Genomic DNA, 17,535 nt, shown 5'->3' on the forward strand with positions numbered 1-17,535 from the left:
GTGTTCTGCCATGGCCAGCGAAGAGCCCAGATCTCAATCCCATTGAGCACGTCTGGGACCTGTTGGATCGGAGGGCTAGGGCCATTCCCCCCAGAAATGTCTGGGAACTTGCAGGTGCCTTGGTGGAAGGTGCAGTCCATCTGGTGCAGTCCATGAGGAGTAAATGCACTGCAGTACTTAATGCAGCTGGTGGCCACACCAGATACTGACTTTTCTTTTAATTTTGATCCCCCCTTTGTTCAGGGACACATTATTCCATTTCTATTAGTCACATGTCTGTGGAACTTGTTCAGTTTATGTCTCAGTTGTTGAATCTTGTTATGTTCATACTAATATTTACACATCTTAAGTTTGCTGTAAATAAACGCATTTGACAGTGAGAGGATGTTTCTTTTTTTGCTGAGTTTACTAATAAAGTGACAGATGGTTAACAGTAGCAGCAGCATAAGTGATGAGTCAAAAGGTTTGTGCAATAAGGGTCAAGCTGTCACGCCCTGACCTTAGAGATCCTTTTTATGTCTCTATTTGGTTTGATCAGGGTGTGACTTGGGGTGGGTATTCTATGTTCTTTAGTTCTATTATTTGTATTTCTATGTTTTGGCCGGGTAGGGTTCTCAATCAGGGACAGCTGTCTATCGTTGTCTCTGATTGAGAACCATACTTAGCTACCCCTTTTTCCCACCTGTCTTTGTGGGAGGTTAACTTTGTTTGTGGCACATAGCCCTTTAGCTTCACGGTTGTTTTGGATTGTTTATTGTTTTTGTCGGCGTCATATAAATAAAGGAATAGGTATGCTCACAACACTGCGCTTTGGTCTACTTCTGTTAACGGCCGTGACACAAGCGCCAATAGCCCGAGTAGCTATTTGGTTAATTATTTAACTAACTATTTAGCAGTCTTATGGCTTGGGTGTAGAAGCTGTTCAGGGTCCTGCATAGATAGTAGGAAATATAGTATAATAAATTGGTGTAAAGCCAAATAACAGGTCCCCTCTAAAGCAAAAGTATGTATCAGAACCAGGACACAGGTACAAAAGTTACAACGGCGCCGGCAGAGCGGGCTGCCTCGCTTCTAGTCCTTAGGAACCTTTGCAGCATTTTCCTTTCACAATCAAATGTCGACCGTATTTTCTCCCAAAAGACATCTCTTCGGTTATTGTCACAGCCATGTATATCCCCCCTCAAGCCGATACCACGACGGCCCTCAAGGAACTTCACTGAACTTTATGCAAACTGGAAACCATGTATCCTGAGGATTTATTTATTGTAGCTGGGGATTTTAGCAAAGCACATCTGAGAAAAAGGTTACCTAAATTCTATCATCATATCGACTGTAGCACTTGCGCTGGAAAAACACTGGATCATTGTTACTCTAACTTCCATACATGCATACTCTCCCGCCCTCCTTTCGGCAAATCTGACCACGACTCCATTTTGCTATAGGCAGAAACTCAATCAGGAAGTACCCGTGCTAAGGATTATTCAACGCTGGTCTGACCAATCGGAATCCACGCTTCAAGATTGTCTTGATCACATGGACTGGGATATGTTCCGGGTAGCCTCAGAGAATAATATTGACGTATACACCGATTCGGGGAGTGAGTTTATAAGGAAGTGTATAGGAGATGTTGTACCCACTGTGACTATTAAAACCTACGTATGTGGCAGGGTCTACAGACTGGGTCTACCACAGAGGGTCTACCACAGACTACAAAAGGAAAACCAGCCACGTCGCGGACACCAACGTCTTGCTTCCAGACAAACTAAACACCTTCTTTGCCCACTTCGAGGATAATACAGTGCCACCGATGCGGCCCGCTACCAAGGACTGTGGGCTCTCCTTCTCCGTGGCCGACGTGAGTAAGAATTATTTTTTTATTTTACCCCCTTTTCTCCCCAATTTTCGTGGTATCCAATCGCTAGTAATTACTATTTTGTCTCATCGCTACAACTCCCGTACGGGCTCGGGAGAGACGAAGGTCGAAAGCCATGCGTCCTCCGAAGCACAACCCAACCAAGCCGCACTGCTTCTTTAACACAGCGCGCCTCCAACCCGGAAGCCAGCCGCACCAATGTGTTTGAGGAAACACCGTGCACCCGGCCCCCTTGGTTAGTGCGCACTGCGCCCAGCCCGCCACAGGAGTCGCTGGAGCGCGATGAGACAAGGATATCCCTACCGGCCAAACCCTCCCTAACCCGGACAATTGTGCGTCGCCCCACGGACCTCCCGGCTGCGACAGAGCCTGGGCGCGAACCCAAAGACTCTGGTGGCACAGCTAGCGCTGCGATGCAGTGTCCTAGACCACTGCGCCACCCGGGAGGCCCTTGTGAGTAAGACATTTAAACATGTTAACCCTTGCAAGGCTGCCGGCCCAGACGGCATTCCTAGCCGCGTCTTCAGAGCATGCGCAGACCAGCTGGCTGGTGTGTTTACGGACATATTCAATCTTTCCCTATCCCAGTCTGCTGTCCCAGCATGCTTCAAGATGGCCATGATTGTTCCTGTACCCAAGAATGCAAAGGTAACTGAACTAAATTACTCACCTCAGTCCTATAGGTAGTGGGCCAGCCGTGGTCCAGCACCGGGCCTTGGTCTGGACTCTGCAGACCTGTCTTCACCACAAACACTATGGGATGGCCGTAGTCTGCAGTTTCCTGTTGGAGCAAGGTGGAAAGTCAACTATAGAAATGTAATTCCCCATTGCCTTAGTTTGAGGGTTCTTTTCCATTTTAGAATTTCTAGGGTAGCCTAGTGGTTAGAGCGTTGGGCTAGTAACCGAAAGGTTGCAAGTTCAAATCCCCGAGCTGACAAGGTACAAATCTGTCGTTCTGCCCCTGAACAAGGCAGTTAACCCACTGTTCCTAGGCCGTCATTGAAAATAAGAGTTTGTTCTTAACTGACTTGCCTAGTTAAAATAAAGGTTAAATGTAAGTCGCTCTGGATAAGAGCGTCTGCTAAATGACTTAAATGTAAATGTAAATGTATTTCTAGAATGGAAAAAGTCTACTCCCTGCCACAACTAGTTTCAATACAGAACATGTATGTACAATAAAATGTGTACAGTAATAATGAAGATTATGCAGAATTAAAACATGAACTGCTTTTACTTGCAGGTGCTTAGCCTGAGACTGTGCTCACTGACCTGAACATAGAAGTGGACATGTTCACAGGACTCCTCCCCGTTTTGTAGTGTCAGATTCCTTGACAGCTGCTGTCTGTCATTGTCATCCAGCGATGCTCTGGGAGAGTGCCTCCTCTCGTCTATCAGCACCCTGTACCACACACCTAACCACACGCAGAGAGAGAGAGAGAGAGAGAGAGATAAAGAGTGTGTGTGAGTGTAACAGTGGTGTAACAGTGGTGGTTCTGTCACTTCGATGACCACACTCACGTGTAGAGAAACCTTGTCTGAGACCTCAACAGTTTTATTGGCTCCTCAGCCTGAGCCAATGCTTTGGCTTAGCAGGCTAATATGATGTTCTGCACACAGAAGACCCAGGTTCAAATGCCATCAGTCACACGAGAAGACAACTGTCTGATGTTCATGTCCACTAAACTGTCTTGACAGGCAGTAAATGTTGGCACCTGCTGCTTTTAGATGACTTTAGGCTTGAATTATATGTCAGTGAGGGCTAGCTGTATGTAGCAGGCAATAAATATTTCCTCTCATTCTGTCCAACTGTGGGCATGAACGAGATGAGGACACAGACTAGACTTTTTTTCATATTTTTCATTCCGGCTTCTCCTCTCGCCATGGGCGGTCGTGGTAACAGGAGAATGCTGAGTGGAAAAAGTGGAAGCACAGTATGTTGTGTCTGTCAGGTTCTGCTTTCATCTTAAAGTGGGTTTGAAAGTAGGCAACTCTATAACCCTGAGGTAAATCAGGAGATACGCTGCTCCACTTCTATGCGTGTAGAGATAGTGTGTGTTTGTGTGTGTGTGTGTGTGTGTGTGTGTGTATGCCTGCGTGCATACACACTTCTGTCTAATATAAACCAGACTAGGGGAAGGAGGGGAAAGGGAGGGAGGACTGAAAGGGAAGACAGAGACCGACACACTTTAAGCCCCTCTCCGTGGCTCTGAGTGACGCACTTTAAAGAGTTCCCCCGAGCCCCTGGGCTTAGGACATTAGGAAAAAAGTTTTCATGATAAAACGGACTGACCCCAGCCACACATCTGACAGGAATTACACACAGACACAACAACGACCACTAACCCTGGGGAGGTAAAAAAAAAAAATGTCACATGACCCTCCCTTTGTACTGTAAAAAAATGCGCACACCCTCCCCCTCATAAAATTAACTCGAAAATAATGATTACCACCACAAATAAAAAATAACTGTAGTGACCCTGTGTTTCTAAACATGGATATCGACTTGACCACTTCAGCATTGTTTTATGGCACAGTCGATCCCACGCAGGTCTACGGGCCAGAAGGTTGATGGTCCGACCTCCACTGACAAGCGCACTCTCCCTGCCTGTCATCATCATCTCATTACACTAAGATCAGAGCTGGCTGCAGACAATGATCGGCTGGGGGAAATCAGATTTAAAATAAATAAATAAATAAATATTTTAAAAAATATATATATTTATGCTATATTTATAACTATAAACTAGGTGGTTCGAGCCCTGGATGCTGATTGGCTGACAGCCGAGGTATACCACGGGTATGACAAAACATGTATTTTTAGAGTTCTAGTTACATTTGTAACCAGTTTATAATAGCAATAAGGCACATCAGGGGTTTGTGGTATATGGCCAATATACCACGGCTGAGGGCTGTATCCAGGCACTCCGCATTGTGTCGTGCAAAGAACAGCCTTTAGCCGTGGTATATTGGCCATATACCACACCCGTTCGAGCATTATTGCTTAATTATATGCAATATTGGCAACAAAGTTTCCAGCAAAAGGATTCTGTGCCAATGCACCAAAAAACAACAAATAAGCAATGCAAAACTGCATACCGATTACTGACTTTGAGTGCTTCACCATGGTTTGTGTTTTCAACATCACAATCAAGTGGAATATGTCAATCTCGACAAACAGAAAATACACCCCTCCCTACTCAGTATCGAAGGCTTGGCTTGACAATCTCCGAACGTCATTAAACTTTTTGGTGTTTTGTAATGGATGTCTCGTTCCATTCCTCAAATGAACGGTGCGCAGTTCGGATGCTGGAATTATATTAGAGTGGAGTGGATGAATGTGTGCAGGTATCCTACGGGAGACTTTTGAAGTAGCCTAATCAGATTGAAACATTGTGACTGGTTGTGTTTATGCCACACATAAAAGGTAATACATTAAAAAAGTTAAATGACAAACATTTTGGCTATATTGAAGCTTTAGGTTTGATGTCAAGGTTTGCGTCACTGAAGTGTACAGCCTAGAGTAGAATTGTACTCAATTGTACTCACTTGAAAACAATAATGCAAATATTCATTGCATTGTGGTGTTGTAGGCTAGTCTAGATAGCATAACTGTATTGTCCCCAAGGCCATACTGTAAGGGCTGTCGTTCTCCTCTTCCTCGGATGAGGAGAGGAGAGAAGGATCATCAGACCAAAATGCAGCATTAGGGAAATAAGCCATCTCTTTATTTGACACGATGATGGCAACACGAAAAACAAAACACTTTCAAAAATACAAAACAAGAAAACGATGTAGACGAAAAAACCTGAACATGAACTTACTTAACTAAAACGTAAAACTCACGGACAGGAACAGACTACATCGAAACGAAACGAACAACCGAACAGTCCCGTATGGTGCAAGACATAACACAGATACGGAAGACAATCACCCACAAACAAACAGTGAGAACACCCTACCTAAATATGACTCTTAATTAGAGGAAAACGCAAAACACCTGCCTCTAATTAAGAGCCATACCAGGCAACCAAAACCAACATAGAAACAGATAACATAGACTGCCCACCCAAAACACACGCCCTGACCATAAACACAATACAAAAACAACATAAAACAGGTCAGGACCGTTACAGAACCCCCCCCTCAAGGTGCGAACGCCGGGCGCACCAGCACAAAGTCCAGGGGAGGGTCTGGGTGGGCAGTTGACCACGGTGGTGGCTCAGGCTCTGGACGCTGTCCCCACACCACCATAGTCACTCCCCGCTTCTGTCTTCCCCTCCCAATGACCACACTAAAACTAACATCCCCTAAATGAACAGCCAGCACCGGGACAAGGGGCAGCACCGGGACAAGGGGCAGCACCGGGACAAGGGGTAGCACCGGGACAAGGGGTAGCACCGGGACAAGGGGCAGCACCGGGACAAGGGGCAGCACCGGGACAAGGGGCAGGTCCCGGCTGATATACTCAGGCAGATCCTGACTGAACGGCTCTCGACGCTCATGGCTGGCTGACGGCTCTCGACGCTCATGGCAGGCTGACGGCTCTCGACGCTCATGGCAGGCTGACGGCTCTCGACGCTCATGGCAGGCTGACGGCTCTCGACGCTCATGGCAGGCTGACGGCTCTCGACGCTCATGGCAGGCTGACGGCTCTCGACGCTCATGGCAGGCTGACGGCTCTCGACGCTCATGGCTCGCTGGCGGCTCTGGCTGCTCATGGCTCGCTGGCGGCTCTGGCAGATCCTGTCTGGTTGGCGGCTCTGGCAGATCCTGTCTGGTTGGCGGCTCTGGCAGATCCTGTCTGGTTGGCGGCTCTGGCAGATCCTGTCTGGTTGGCGGCTCTGGCAGATCCTGTCTGGTTGGCGGCTCTGGCAGATCCTGTCTGGTTGGCGGCTCTGGCAGATCCTGCCTGGTTGGCGGCTCTGGCAGATCCTGTCTGGTTGGCGGCTCTGGCAGATCCTGTCTGGTTGGCGGCTCTGGCAGATCCTGTCTGGTTGGCGGCTCTGGCAGATCCTGTCTGGCGTGCGGCTCTAGCGGCTCCTGTCTGGCAGACGGCTCTGTAGGCTCATGGCAGACGGGCGGCTTAGCAGGCTCATGGCAGACGGGCGGCTTTGCAGGCTCATTGCAGACGGATGGCTCAGACGGCGCTGGGGAGACGGATGGCTCAGACGGCGCTGGGGAGACGGATGGCTCAGATGGCGCTGGGGAGACGGATGGCTCAGATGGCGCTGGGGAGACGGATGGCTCAGATGGCGCTGGTGAGACGGATGGCTCTGGCCGGATACGGCGCACTGTAGACCTGGTGCGTGGTGCCGGAACTGGAGGCACCGGGCTAAGGATAAGCACCTTCCTACTAGTGCGGGGAGCAGGGACAGGGCACACTGTACTCTCAAAGCCCACTCTATACCTGATGCGAGGTACCGGCACTGGTGACACCGGGCTGAGGACAAGCACATCAGGATTAGTAGGGGGAGAAGATACAGTGTGTACAGGGCTCTGGAGACGCACAGGAGGCTTAGTGCGTGATGCCGGAACTGGAGGCACCGGGCTAGATACACGCACTACAGGGAGAGTGCGTGGAGGAGGAACAGGGCTCGGGAGACGCACTGGTAGCCTAGTACGTAGTGTAGACACTGTAGGTACTAGGCTGGGGCGGGGAGGTGGCGCCGGAAATACCGGACCGTGGAGGCGTACTGGCACTCTTGAGCATTGAGCCTGCCCAACCTTACCTGGTTGAATGTTCCCGGTCTCCCGACCAGTGCGGGGAGGTGGAATAACCCGCACCGGCCTATGTAGGCGAACCGGGGAAACCATGCGTAAAGCAGGTGCCATGTATGCCGGCCCGAGGAGACGCACTGGAGACCAGACGCGTTGAGCCGGCCTCATGACACCTGGCTCAATACCCAATCTAGCCCTGCCAGTGCGGGGAGGTGGAATAACCCGCACTGACCTATGCACTCGTACAGGAGACACCGTGCGCTCTACTGCGTAACACGGCGCCTGCCCGTACTCCCGCTCTCCACGGTAAGCCTGGGAAGTGGGCGCAGGTCTCCTACCTGCCCTTGGCCCACTACCTCTTAGCCCCCCCCCCCCAAGAAATTTTTGGGTGTTACTTACGGGCTTTTTGGGCTTCCGTGCCAGACGCGTTCCCTCATAATCTCCGGTAGCCTCTGCTCTCCTCAGTGCCTCCAGCTGTTCCCATGGGAGGCGATCCCTACCAGCCAGGATCTCCTCCCATGTGTAGACACCTTTTCCGTCCAATATATCGTCCCAAGTCCATTGCTCCTTCTTTTCCTGTCCCTTACTCCGTTGAGTTTTCCCTTGCCGCTTGGTCCTAGCGTGGTGGGTGATTCTGTAAGGGCTGTCGTTCTCCTCTTCCTCGGATGAGGAGAGGAGAGAAGGATCATCAGACCAAAATGCAGCATTAGGGAAATAAGCCATCTCTTTATTTGACACGATGATGGCAACACGAAAAACAAAACACTTTCAAAAATACAAAACAAGAAAACGATGTAGACGAAAAAACCTGAACATGAACTTACTTAACTAAAACGTAAAACTCACGGACAGGAACAGACTACATCGAAACGAAACGAACAACCGAACAGTCCCGTATGGTGCAAGACATAACACAGATACGGAAGACAATCACCCACAAACAAACAGTGAGAACACCCTACCTAAATATGACTCTTAATTAGAGGAAAACGCAAAACACCTGCCTCTAATTAAGAGCCATACCAGGCAACCAAAACCAACATAGAAACAGATAACATAGACTGCCCACCCAAAACACACGCCCTGACCATAAACACAATACAAAAACAACATAAAACAGGTCAGGACCGTTACACATACAAATTTTATGAACTGTATATTGAAGGATATTTTTTTTTTTAAGTGAGGCGAGCCAGCGATAAAACATATCATAAGAAAAAAAGAAAAAAAAGTTGTACCCCTTGAAAATAACACTAAACAACTTTTGTACAACACCTAACAACCTCACCAAGAGATTTTAGCCTTTTGGTATTCCCACTTCTGACACCAGTGTAACAAACAGCAGGACTAGGAAGTGAAAACGGGTCACTGGCGTGAAAGGCAAACAGCCTATGCGTCGTGCCAATAGGGTTAACCCATTAGATAGGAATTGTATCATGGCTCATATTGCGAGGATTGTGACAGTTTAAAGGTTTTGGAATGACAGTCACAGGGACCAGGGTTTGAATCCAAGTCAGGGTACCCCACTTCACTATATTGATGTCAGGTGTTGGAGAGCACCATTGAAAGCACGTCCCAGCTAAGTTTTAGTCACAGTACATTTGTGATGGCAGAGTACAGAGGCGTCATGCCCATAGGGGGCACAGATTTGTCCATTTCTTTATTTTATTATTTATTTATTTATTTACATTTTGTTGTTGTTGTTCCTCTGTAATTCTACTAGTCACCTAGGAATTTTATGAAGTTGGCCTTAGCCAATTTGAGGTTCCCAATCTCATAACTCATAACTAGCTACCAAGAAGCAATTGCAGGCTATTGTCACGTTCCTGACCTGTTTCGGTTAGTTTTGTATGTGTTAGTTGGTCAGGACGTGAGTTTGGGTGGGCAGTCTATGTTTTCTGTTTCTATGTTTGTTTAAGGGTTGCCTGGTATGGCTCTCAATTAGAGGCAGGTGTTTGGCGTTTCCTCTAATTGAGAGTCATATTAAGGTAGGTTGTTTCACATTGTTTGTTGTGGGTGGTTGTCTCCTGTGTCTGTGTATGTCGTTGCGCCACACAGGACTGTTTTCGGTTTGTTTGTATGTTCGTTCTTTTATGTAGTCAGTTTTCCCTGTTCATGCGTTCTTCGTGTTTCATGTAAGTTCGTCGTCCAGGTCTGTCTACATCGTTTATTTGTTTTGTAATTATCCAAGTGTATTTCGTTTCGTCTTCGTCTTGTAAAATAAATCATCATGTCATATCAAAACGCTGCGTTTTGGTCAAATCCCTGCTCCTCCTCTTCGGATGAAGAGCCGTTACAGAACCACCCACAAAACCCGGACCAAGCAGCGTGGCAACGGGCAGCAGCAACAGCAGCAGCGGTACCAGGACTCGTGGACATGGGAGGAGATATTGGATGGTAAGGGACCCTGGGCTCAACCAGGAGAATATCGCCGCCCCAAAGCTGAGCTGGAGGCAGCGAAAGCAGAGAGGCGGCGATATGAGGAGCTAGCTCGGAGGCAGGAAAAGGATCTGGGGTACACTACGTGGGAGGAGATCGACAGGTGGGCGATCAACCCAGGTCGAGTGCCGGAGCCCGCCTGGGATTCTCTGGCGCAGTGCGAGGAGGGATACCGGCGTATGGAGGCAGCACGACGAAGCGGTAGGAAGCCTGTGAGAAAACCCCAAAAATGTATTGGGGGGGGCTTAAAGGGAGAGTGGCGAAGTCAGGTAGGAAACCTGCGCCTACTCCCTGTACTTACCGTGGAGAGCGAGAGTACGGGCAGACACCGTGTTACGCAGTAGAGCGCACGGTGTCTCCTGTACGTGTGCATAGCCCGGTGCGGGTTATTCCACCTCCCCGCACTGGCAGGGCTAGATTGAGTATTGAGCCGGATGTCATGAAGCCGGCCCTATATATCTGGCCACCAGTGCGTCTCCTCGGGCCGGCTTACATGGCACCAGCCTTACGCATGGTGTCCCCGGTTCGCCTACATAGCCCGGTGCGGGTTATTCCACCTCGCCTCAACCAGGTAAGGTTGGGCAGGCTCAATGCTCAAGGGAGCCAGTACGCCTCCACGGTCCGGTATTTCCGGCGCCACCTTCCTGTTCCAGCCCAGTACCACCAATGCCTACACCACGCACCAGGCTTCCAGTGCGTTTCCAGAGCCCTGTTCCTCCTCCACGCACTCTCCCTATGGTGCGTGTCTCCAGCCCAGTGCCTCCAGTTCCGGCACCACGCACTAAGCCACCTGTGCGTCTCCAGAGCCCTGTACGCACTGTTCCTTCTCCCCGCACTCGCCCTGATGTGCGTGCCCTCAGCCCGGTACCTCCAGTTCCGGTACCACGCACCAGGCCTATAGTGCGCATTGAGAGTCCAGTGTGCCCTGTTGTTGTTCCCCGCACTAGCCTGAAGGTGCGTGTCCTTAGCCTGGTGCCTCCAGTTCCGGCACCATGCACCAGGGCTACAGTGCGCCTCATCCGGCCAGAGCCATCCGTCTCCCCAGCGCCATCTGAGCCATCCGTCTCCCCAGCGCCGTCTGAGCCATCCGTCTCCCCAGTGCCGTCTGAGCCATCCGTCTGCCCAGTGCCGTCTGAGCCATCCGTCTGCCCAGTGCCGTCTGAGCCATCAGTCTGTCCCGAGCCATTAGAGCCGCCCGTCTGTCCCGAGCCGTTAGAGCCGTTAGTCAGTCAGGAGCCGCTAGAGCCATTTGTCAGTCAGGATCTGCCGGAGCCGCCAACCAGACAGGATCTGCCAGAGCCGTCAGCCAGCCATGAGCGTCCAGAGCCGTCAGCCAGCATTGAGCGTCCAGAGCCGTCAGCCAGCCATGAGCGTCCAGAGCCGTCAGCCAGCCATGAGCGTCCAGAGCCGTCAGCCAGCCATGAGCGTCCAGAGCCGTCAGCCAGCCATGAGCGTCCAGAGCCGTCAGCCAGCCATGAGCGTCCAGAGCCGTCAGCCAGCCATGAGCATCCAGAGCCGTCAGCCAGTCATGAGCTGTCCCTCAGCCCAGAGCGGCTATTTATCCAGAACTGCCCCTCAGTCCAGAGCTGTCTCTCTGTCCGGAGCTGCCCTTCAGTCCGGAGTTGCCCCTCTATCCTGAGCTACCTCTCTATCCTGAGCTACCTCTCTATCCTGAGCTATCCCTCTGTCCTGAGCTATCCCTCTGTCCTGAGCTACCTCTCTGTCCTGGTGCTTCCCCTTGTATAGATGTTACCCAAAGAATTAAGTGGGTGGAATAGGAGGGTGGTCAGTCGTAGGGGGAAACGTAAGCTGGGATTGACTATGGTGGGGTGGGGACCTCGCCCAGAGCCTGAGCCACCACCGTGGTCAGATGCCCACCCAGACCCTCCCCTAAACTTTGTGCTGGTGCGCCCGGAGTTCGCACCTTAAGTGCGCCCGGAGTTCGCACCTTAAGGGGGGGGGGGGTTATGTCACATTCCAGACAGCTCAATAGATATGCTTGGATATGCAAAAAAATATACTTATTTTTTTACATAGAATCAACTATCATTATGACTCTAAATTGCAGGAAAAAACTGTTTCAGGGGTTTGAAAAATGCAAAGATTCCCTCTAGACCACCCCGCAAACATTCTCCATACTTTATGTCCCTTCAGATTTTTGTGGTGAATGACGGAGTATGCAAAACAAAGGTGCACCCGATTGATAACAATCCTCATGATATCATTCTGCCAGGTAGGCCTATTTTGCAGTCAACGTTTAGTTGGGGAAGGTTTTTGGGAAAAAACATTGAAAATGACTGTTTCAATATGCATCGCAGATTTTGTAGCGCTAGGGGAGCTTTTTGAGCTGCGTGTCTCATGTCTTGACTGTTATTTCATGTGCAATGAGACACCTGGCCTCTCCGCTGCCTATCAGCTATTTCTCTATGTTCTTGTGGATTTATATAGAGAATTGGTGCAGCTTTGAATAATTTGTATGTGTGCTATGATTGCTAGTTAACCTATTGCAGATCTGGACAAACGATCCACCTACCATTATTGTCACAATGGGTAGAGGGCAGGATAGATTTGACTATATAGTAAGTGCGCAGAAAGCGTAGTGCAAAAGGGAACTACCAAAACACCTTGATAGGGAAGTCGCATGCAAGCAGAAATGTAGGTCCTATTTTCTAGGGGACATTGGGGTGAGTTTTGCACGTCCAACGTAAACGTGAAAAGTGCTGCACTGTATACATGCAAATCGCCTTGTTGTTTTTGTGGTTACTCAGCTGAGTGATCAAAGTTTCACTAGTACCCATTCTTTCACAAATTCACATGTTTAAGGACTCTTGGAAGATTAGTCCAAATGAGGACTAAAAGAGATCCAAATCAAATCAAATCACATAAAAAATCCCCTAGTGTAAAGGAGAGAGAACAAGGGGATCTTTATGTAAACAGCTCTGCTCTGTGGTACTTGAGGTTTTGTTGGTCTCATTGTGCACCCAAATCGTTACTGCAATACGCAGTCAGAATCTAGTCAGAGAGCTCAATGAACCAAGAGTTAGGAGTCCCAACCAAGATCTACATGAAACCACATGCACGCACTAACACGCCACGCACACGCTCATTCCAACACTTTGAATTGAGTAATAATGCCCAAATAGACCAAACACACCCACTCCATGGCTCTGCATCTGAGTCCTGGCATCCAGACTGATACACACGATGGCAGACATGCAGGTGACGTCCTTGCCTCCCCTGCGGCAGTCCTTGTTGAATGTGTTGATCTTTTCCGGTTCAAAAGTGACTTTGACTTGGATGCGCACCACACTGCGAGACCTGAGGGAAGAGAAGGGGCATAAGGGCCATCATTAGTGTGTCTGTGTGTGAACGGTGGGACTGCAATGGAATGGGAGTGTGTTGGGGTGAGTGTGTGTCACTAACCAGATCAGTACTACTGCACCCAACGCGCCCACTGCCAAGTCCACCAACCCGTCTTCATTGACATCCATCGTCCCATGAACACTGCGGCCAAAATACTGCAGACCAGCAGAGAAGCCTGCTGCTCCAATTCTCTGAGAGAGAGAGGGGAGGGAGGGAGGGAGGGAGGGAGGGAGGGAGGGAGGGAGGGAGGGAGGGAGAAAAAGCCAGTTAGTGAGACAGCAAAAAAATACTTTTAGTATTGGTTCTGAATAATCCAATGCATGACTAGGGGTTGTGTGCCACTGAGCTCACCTGTCTGTACTTGTGTTGTATGCCATTGAGCTGGCCGTAGAACAGGTAGATGGCCCCCTGGTGGTCGTCCTCTAGAGGAGCTCCCACCACTACCTCACTGTACGAGTCACCATTCATATCAGGGATAGGGGCCATCGCTCCACCAAAACGAGAGTTCTGGGACTGGTCGGAGACCTCAAGTGTCCCTTCCAAAAGGAAATGGCTCTGTTGATAGAGAAAGAGAGAAATCTCGACAATCCATTTCTGTATTCACCTTGCTTTGTGCTCGGGGGCATTGTCATGCTGAAACAGGAATGGGCCTTCCCCAAACTGTTGACACAAAGTTGGAAGCACAGAATCGTCTAGAATGTCATTGTAAGCTGTAGCGTTAAGATTTCCCTTCACTGGAACTAAGAGGCCTAGCCCGAACCGTGAAAAACATTCTCAGATCATTATTCCTCCTCCACCAAACTTTACAGGTGGCATTATGCATTGGGCAGGTAGCGTTCTCCTGGCATCGCCAAAACCAGATTCGTCCGTCGGACTGCCAGATGGTGAATTGTGATTCATCACTCCAGAGAACACATTTCCACTGCTCCAAAGTCCAATGGCAGCGAGCTTTACATCACTACAGCCGACGCTTGGCATTGCGCATGGTGATCTTAGGCTTGTGTTCGGCTGCTCGGCCATGGAAACCCCTTTCATGAAGCTCCCAATGAACAATTACTGTGCTGATGTTGCTTCCAGAGGCAGTTTGGAACTCGGTAGTGAGTGTCGCAACCGAGTACAGGAAAATTTTACGCACCACGCTCTTCAGCACTCAGTGGTCCCATTCTGTGAGCTTGTGTGGTCTACCACTTCGCGACTGAGTCGTTGTTGCTCCTAGACATTCCACTTCGCAATAAAAGCACTTACAGTTGACCAGGGCAGCTCTAGCAGGGCAGAAATTTGACGAACTGACTTGTTGGAAAGGCGGCATCCTATGATGGTGCCATGCTGAAAGTCACTGAGCTCTTCAGTAAGGCCATTCTACTGACAATATTTGTCTATAGAGATTGAATGGCTGTGTGCTCGATTTTGTACACCTGTATGCAACAGGTGTGGCTGAAATAGCTAAATCCACTAATTTGAAGGGGTGTCCACATACCTTTGCATATATAGTGTTCACGTACACTCCGATTCACTTCTCCTCGTTCTCACCTGCTGAGTCACCCTGTAGATGTAGACCTTGCCCCTCTCCCAGCCCTTACTGAAGAACATGGGCGCTGCCACCAGGAGGAAGTCTGTCACACCGTCCCCATCTATGTCCAGAGGAGCTAGCTCACTCCCGTAGTATGACCCAATCTACAGACACACCATATCACAATTTGAAAAGTGTTAAATTAACACAGTACAATTACCGCCCATAGCATCCAGTGAGGGGAAAACCCCATTCATATCAAGTCCATTTAATTGTCCTAATTGTATTTTTAGTCCACATACCCCACAAGCAAGGAAGGAGTGTAAGAGGGAAAGGGAGGCATCTGAGACAGGATGCACCACCTAACACATCCCAGCCGCACTAGCTTACTGTAAATCTTGCCCCAGTGGCCTCAGGCTACCTCAGAAAACACCACAGCAGCCGTAATTAATCCTAGAGGCGTACTGCTTTTCTAATGTCCCCTCAGGAATGCGCAGCACTGACTCTAGGACTCTACTCCTCTCTCCCTCTCCCTCCCTCAAACAACAGTCTGATCTGACACAGTGGTTAGCCCTTATTTACAGGGAGCCTGTTGCCCGGGGCGATGCATCTGTGCTCAGTAGAAAACCCTGTTTTGATTGGATGCATACAAATGAGAAGCACATGGGTCGATGAGACAAAGGCCATCTGGACGGGGCAGCCGAGTCTAGACCATAATGTAACGAAGACTCCAATGTGTCACACGTGTGCACACACAAGCTTGACACGTAGAGCCAGTGTGTGTGTGTGTGTGTGTGTGTGTGTGTGTGTGTGTGTGTGTGTGTGTGTGTGTGTGTCAATGTGTGTGTGGTTGTCACTGTCAGTGTCGGTGTGTCGTGTTGGTGTGTGTTTGTTTGTTTAAGCAAATCAACTCAAGCACCTGCCTGTAATGGTGTCCCCCAAGGTTCAGTCCTTGGCCCCCTTGTATTAATGATTTATATCTCTTGGTGTGTCTCACCTGCTGGCCCTTGAGTGAGTGTAGGATGGTGAGGTTGCCATTGTTTCTCAGGGTAAAGATGATGACTTTGCCTGTGTGGTTGAAGCGAGGGGCTCCAGCAACATAGAGCTGCCTGCCTTTGGCCGACACCACTGAATTTACTGTGTAACCTGAGAGATTGGACACAAGGACACACTCTCTGAATGCACTGTCCAAAAGTTATGGGAGAGGGTGCAGTTATGGGTGTGCAGTGAGATAACCAATCGGTTGAACTGTATTTTCCTTGTCAATCATTTTGAGAAAACATTTTCTTAAAAACTGGAAATCAAGATGACCCGCCATCGGGTGAATCAAATGCATTATTATCTAAATATAGAAAAAATTTGGGCTCCAGAGTGAAACAAAATAGTACAATTTGAAGCCATATGGCATAAAGTATTACAAGCACTGGAGACATTCAAAGGATGAGAAATGAGAGAAAATGAGACGGACAGAATAGGTAAAGAACTTGTGGGTCTGAGCGTATGTGATGTCATTAATGTCTGTGGAAATGTATGTGTGTAAATGTTAAGTTGTCTATTGTTTTTATATTGTCAAAAAAGGAAAATAAAACACACTTTAGTATAGTACTGCATGCAATGTTAGACAGACTATTCATCCATCCATCTATTTATTCATCTATCCACACACCCATTCATCTATCCATCCATCTCTTTATTTATTAGTCTATGCATCCATCCATCTATCCATTCATCCATCTATCCATTCATCTATCCATCTGTCCTTCCATCCATTCATCCATCCATCCATCCATCTACACAATTCTACCTGCCCATCCAGTTCACTCACCCAAGTAGGCCCCATGGTTCTTCAGTTCTTCTGGGAACTCTTCCAGATAGGAGGACTTGGGTGGGACTACCTTCCCATGACGTGTCTCTTTTAGAACAGCCCCGTTCCAATCATAGGCCCCCACGGCCCCCACCAATATGCCATCCTACAGGAACAAGCATTTTCACATCACTCGCCAAATACACATCTCTCATTCGGTCAATGTACCTCTTTCGCCACTGTACAAAGAGGTACCAAAGCAGCGAGTGATGATGGTGGACAGATATGTCTTTTATGCGAAATAATGGGTTGAACATTTTGTCTTTTCAGTAAGTCCAATCCTTTCAGTGAGTTGATTTATTCTTTGGTAATTTTCCACTCCCTATCCTGTTTTTCTCTAATGGATTTTACAACCCTAGTACAAGAGCACCGGGCAATAAGGAAACAAACGGCTTGGTTACATTTTCCAACATGAATGCATCACCATCATTGCTAAACTTTCACAATGAAAACATGTGAGTACATTTCACAAACACACATACACACACAGGTGGTGTTGAATGAACTATACACACACCGTCACACACAGATGTGAACGCACTGTACAGTATGTCATGTCCAGAGGTGAAAGTCATTAAACCGTGAGTTACACATCTCTACACATCTCAACGACCAAATCCCCAGCAGTGTGTGCAATGCTCCATTAGGCTGCATGATGCATGGGAATGTTCATTGAGCCCTGTCAAACTCTCATACTGTTTTGTATTATTGTTTTAGATACCGGTGAAGCTATCACCACTGTCACCATACTTCAAGTTCGCCTGATCC

General features: G+C 48.7%; 1 protein-coding gene across 1 annotated transcript in view; it reads right to left on the bottom strand.

Moving 5' to 3' along the window:
• itga11b (integrin, alpha 11b) overlaps nt 1-17,535 on the bottom strand; it is a 108,201-nt gene that overhangs the window by 17,943 nt on the left and 72,723 nt on the right. Inside the window, exons 13-20 of the mRNA XM_055932982.1 lie at nt 16,729-16,873; nt 15,901-16,049; nt 14,924-15,067; nt 13,745-13,948; nt 13,454-13,584; nt 13,185-13,348; nt 3,143-3,285; nt 2,544-2,654 (exon numbers count right to left, since the gene is read on the bottom strand). Of these exons, the coding sequence (XP_055788957.1) occupies nt 2,544-2,654; nt 3,143-3,285; nt 13,185-13,348; nt 13,454-13,584; nt 13,745-13,948; nt 14,924-15,067; nt 15,901-16,049; nt 16,729-16,873 (1,191 nt within the window). The remainder of the gene's footprint in view (nt 1-2,543; nt 2,655-3,142; nt 3,286-13,184; nt 13,349-13,453; nt 13,585-13,744; nt 13,949-14,923; nt 15,068-15,900; nt 16,050-16,728; nt 16,874-17,535) is intronic.

This window comes from Salvelinus fontinalis, chromosome 9, assembly GCF_029448725.1.
Source record: "Salvelinus fontinalis isolate EN_2023a chromosome 9, ASM2944872v1, whole genome shotgun sequence".
NCBI classification, from domain to species: domain Eukaryota; kingdom Metazoa; phylum Chordata; class Actinopteri; order Salmoniformes; family Salmonidae; genus Salvelinus; species Salvelinus fontinalis.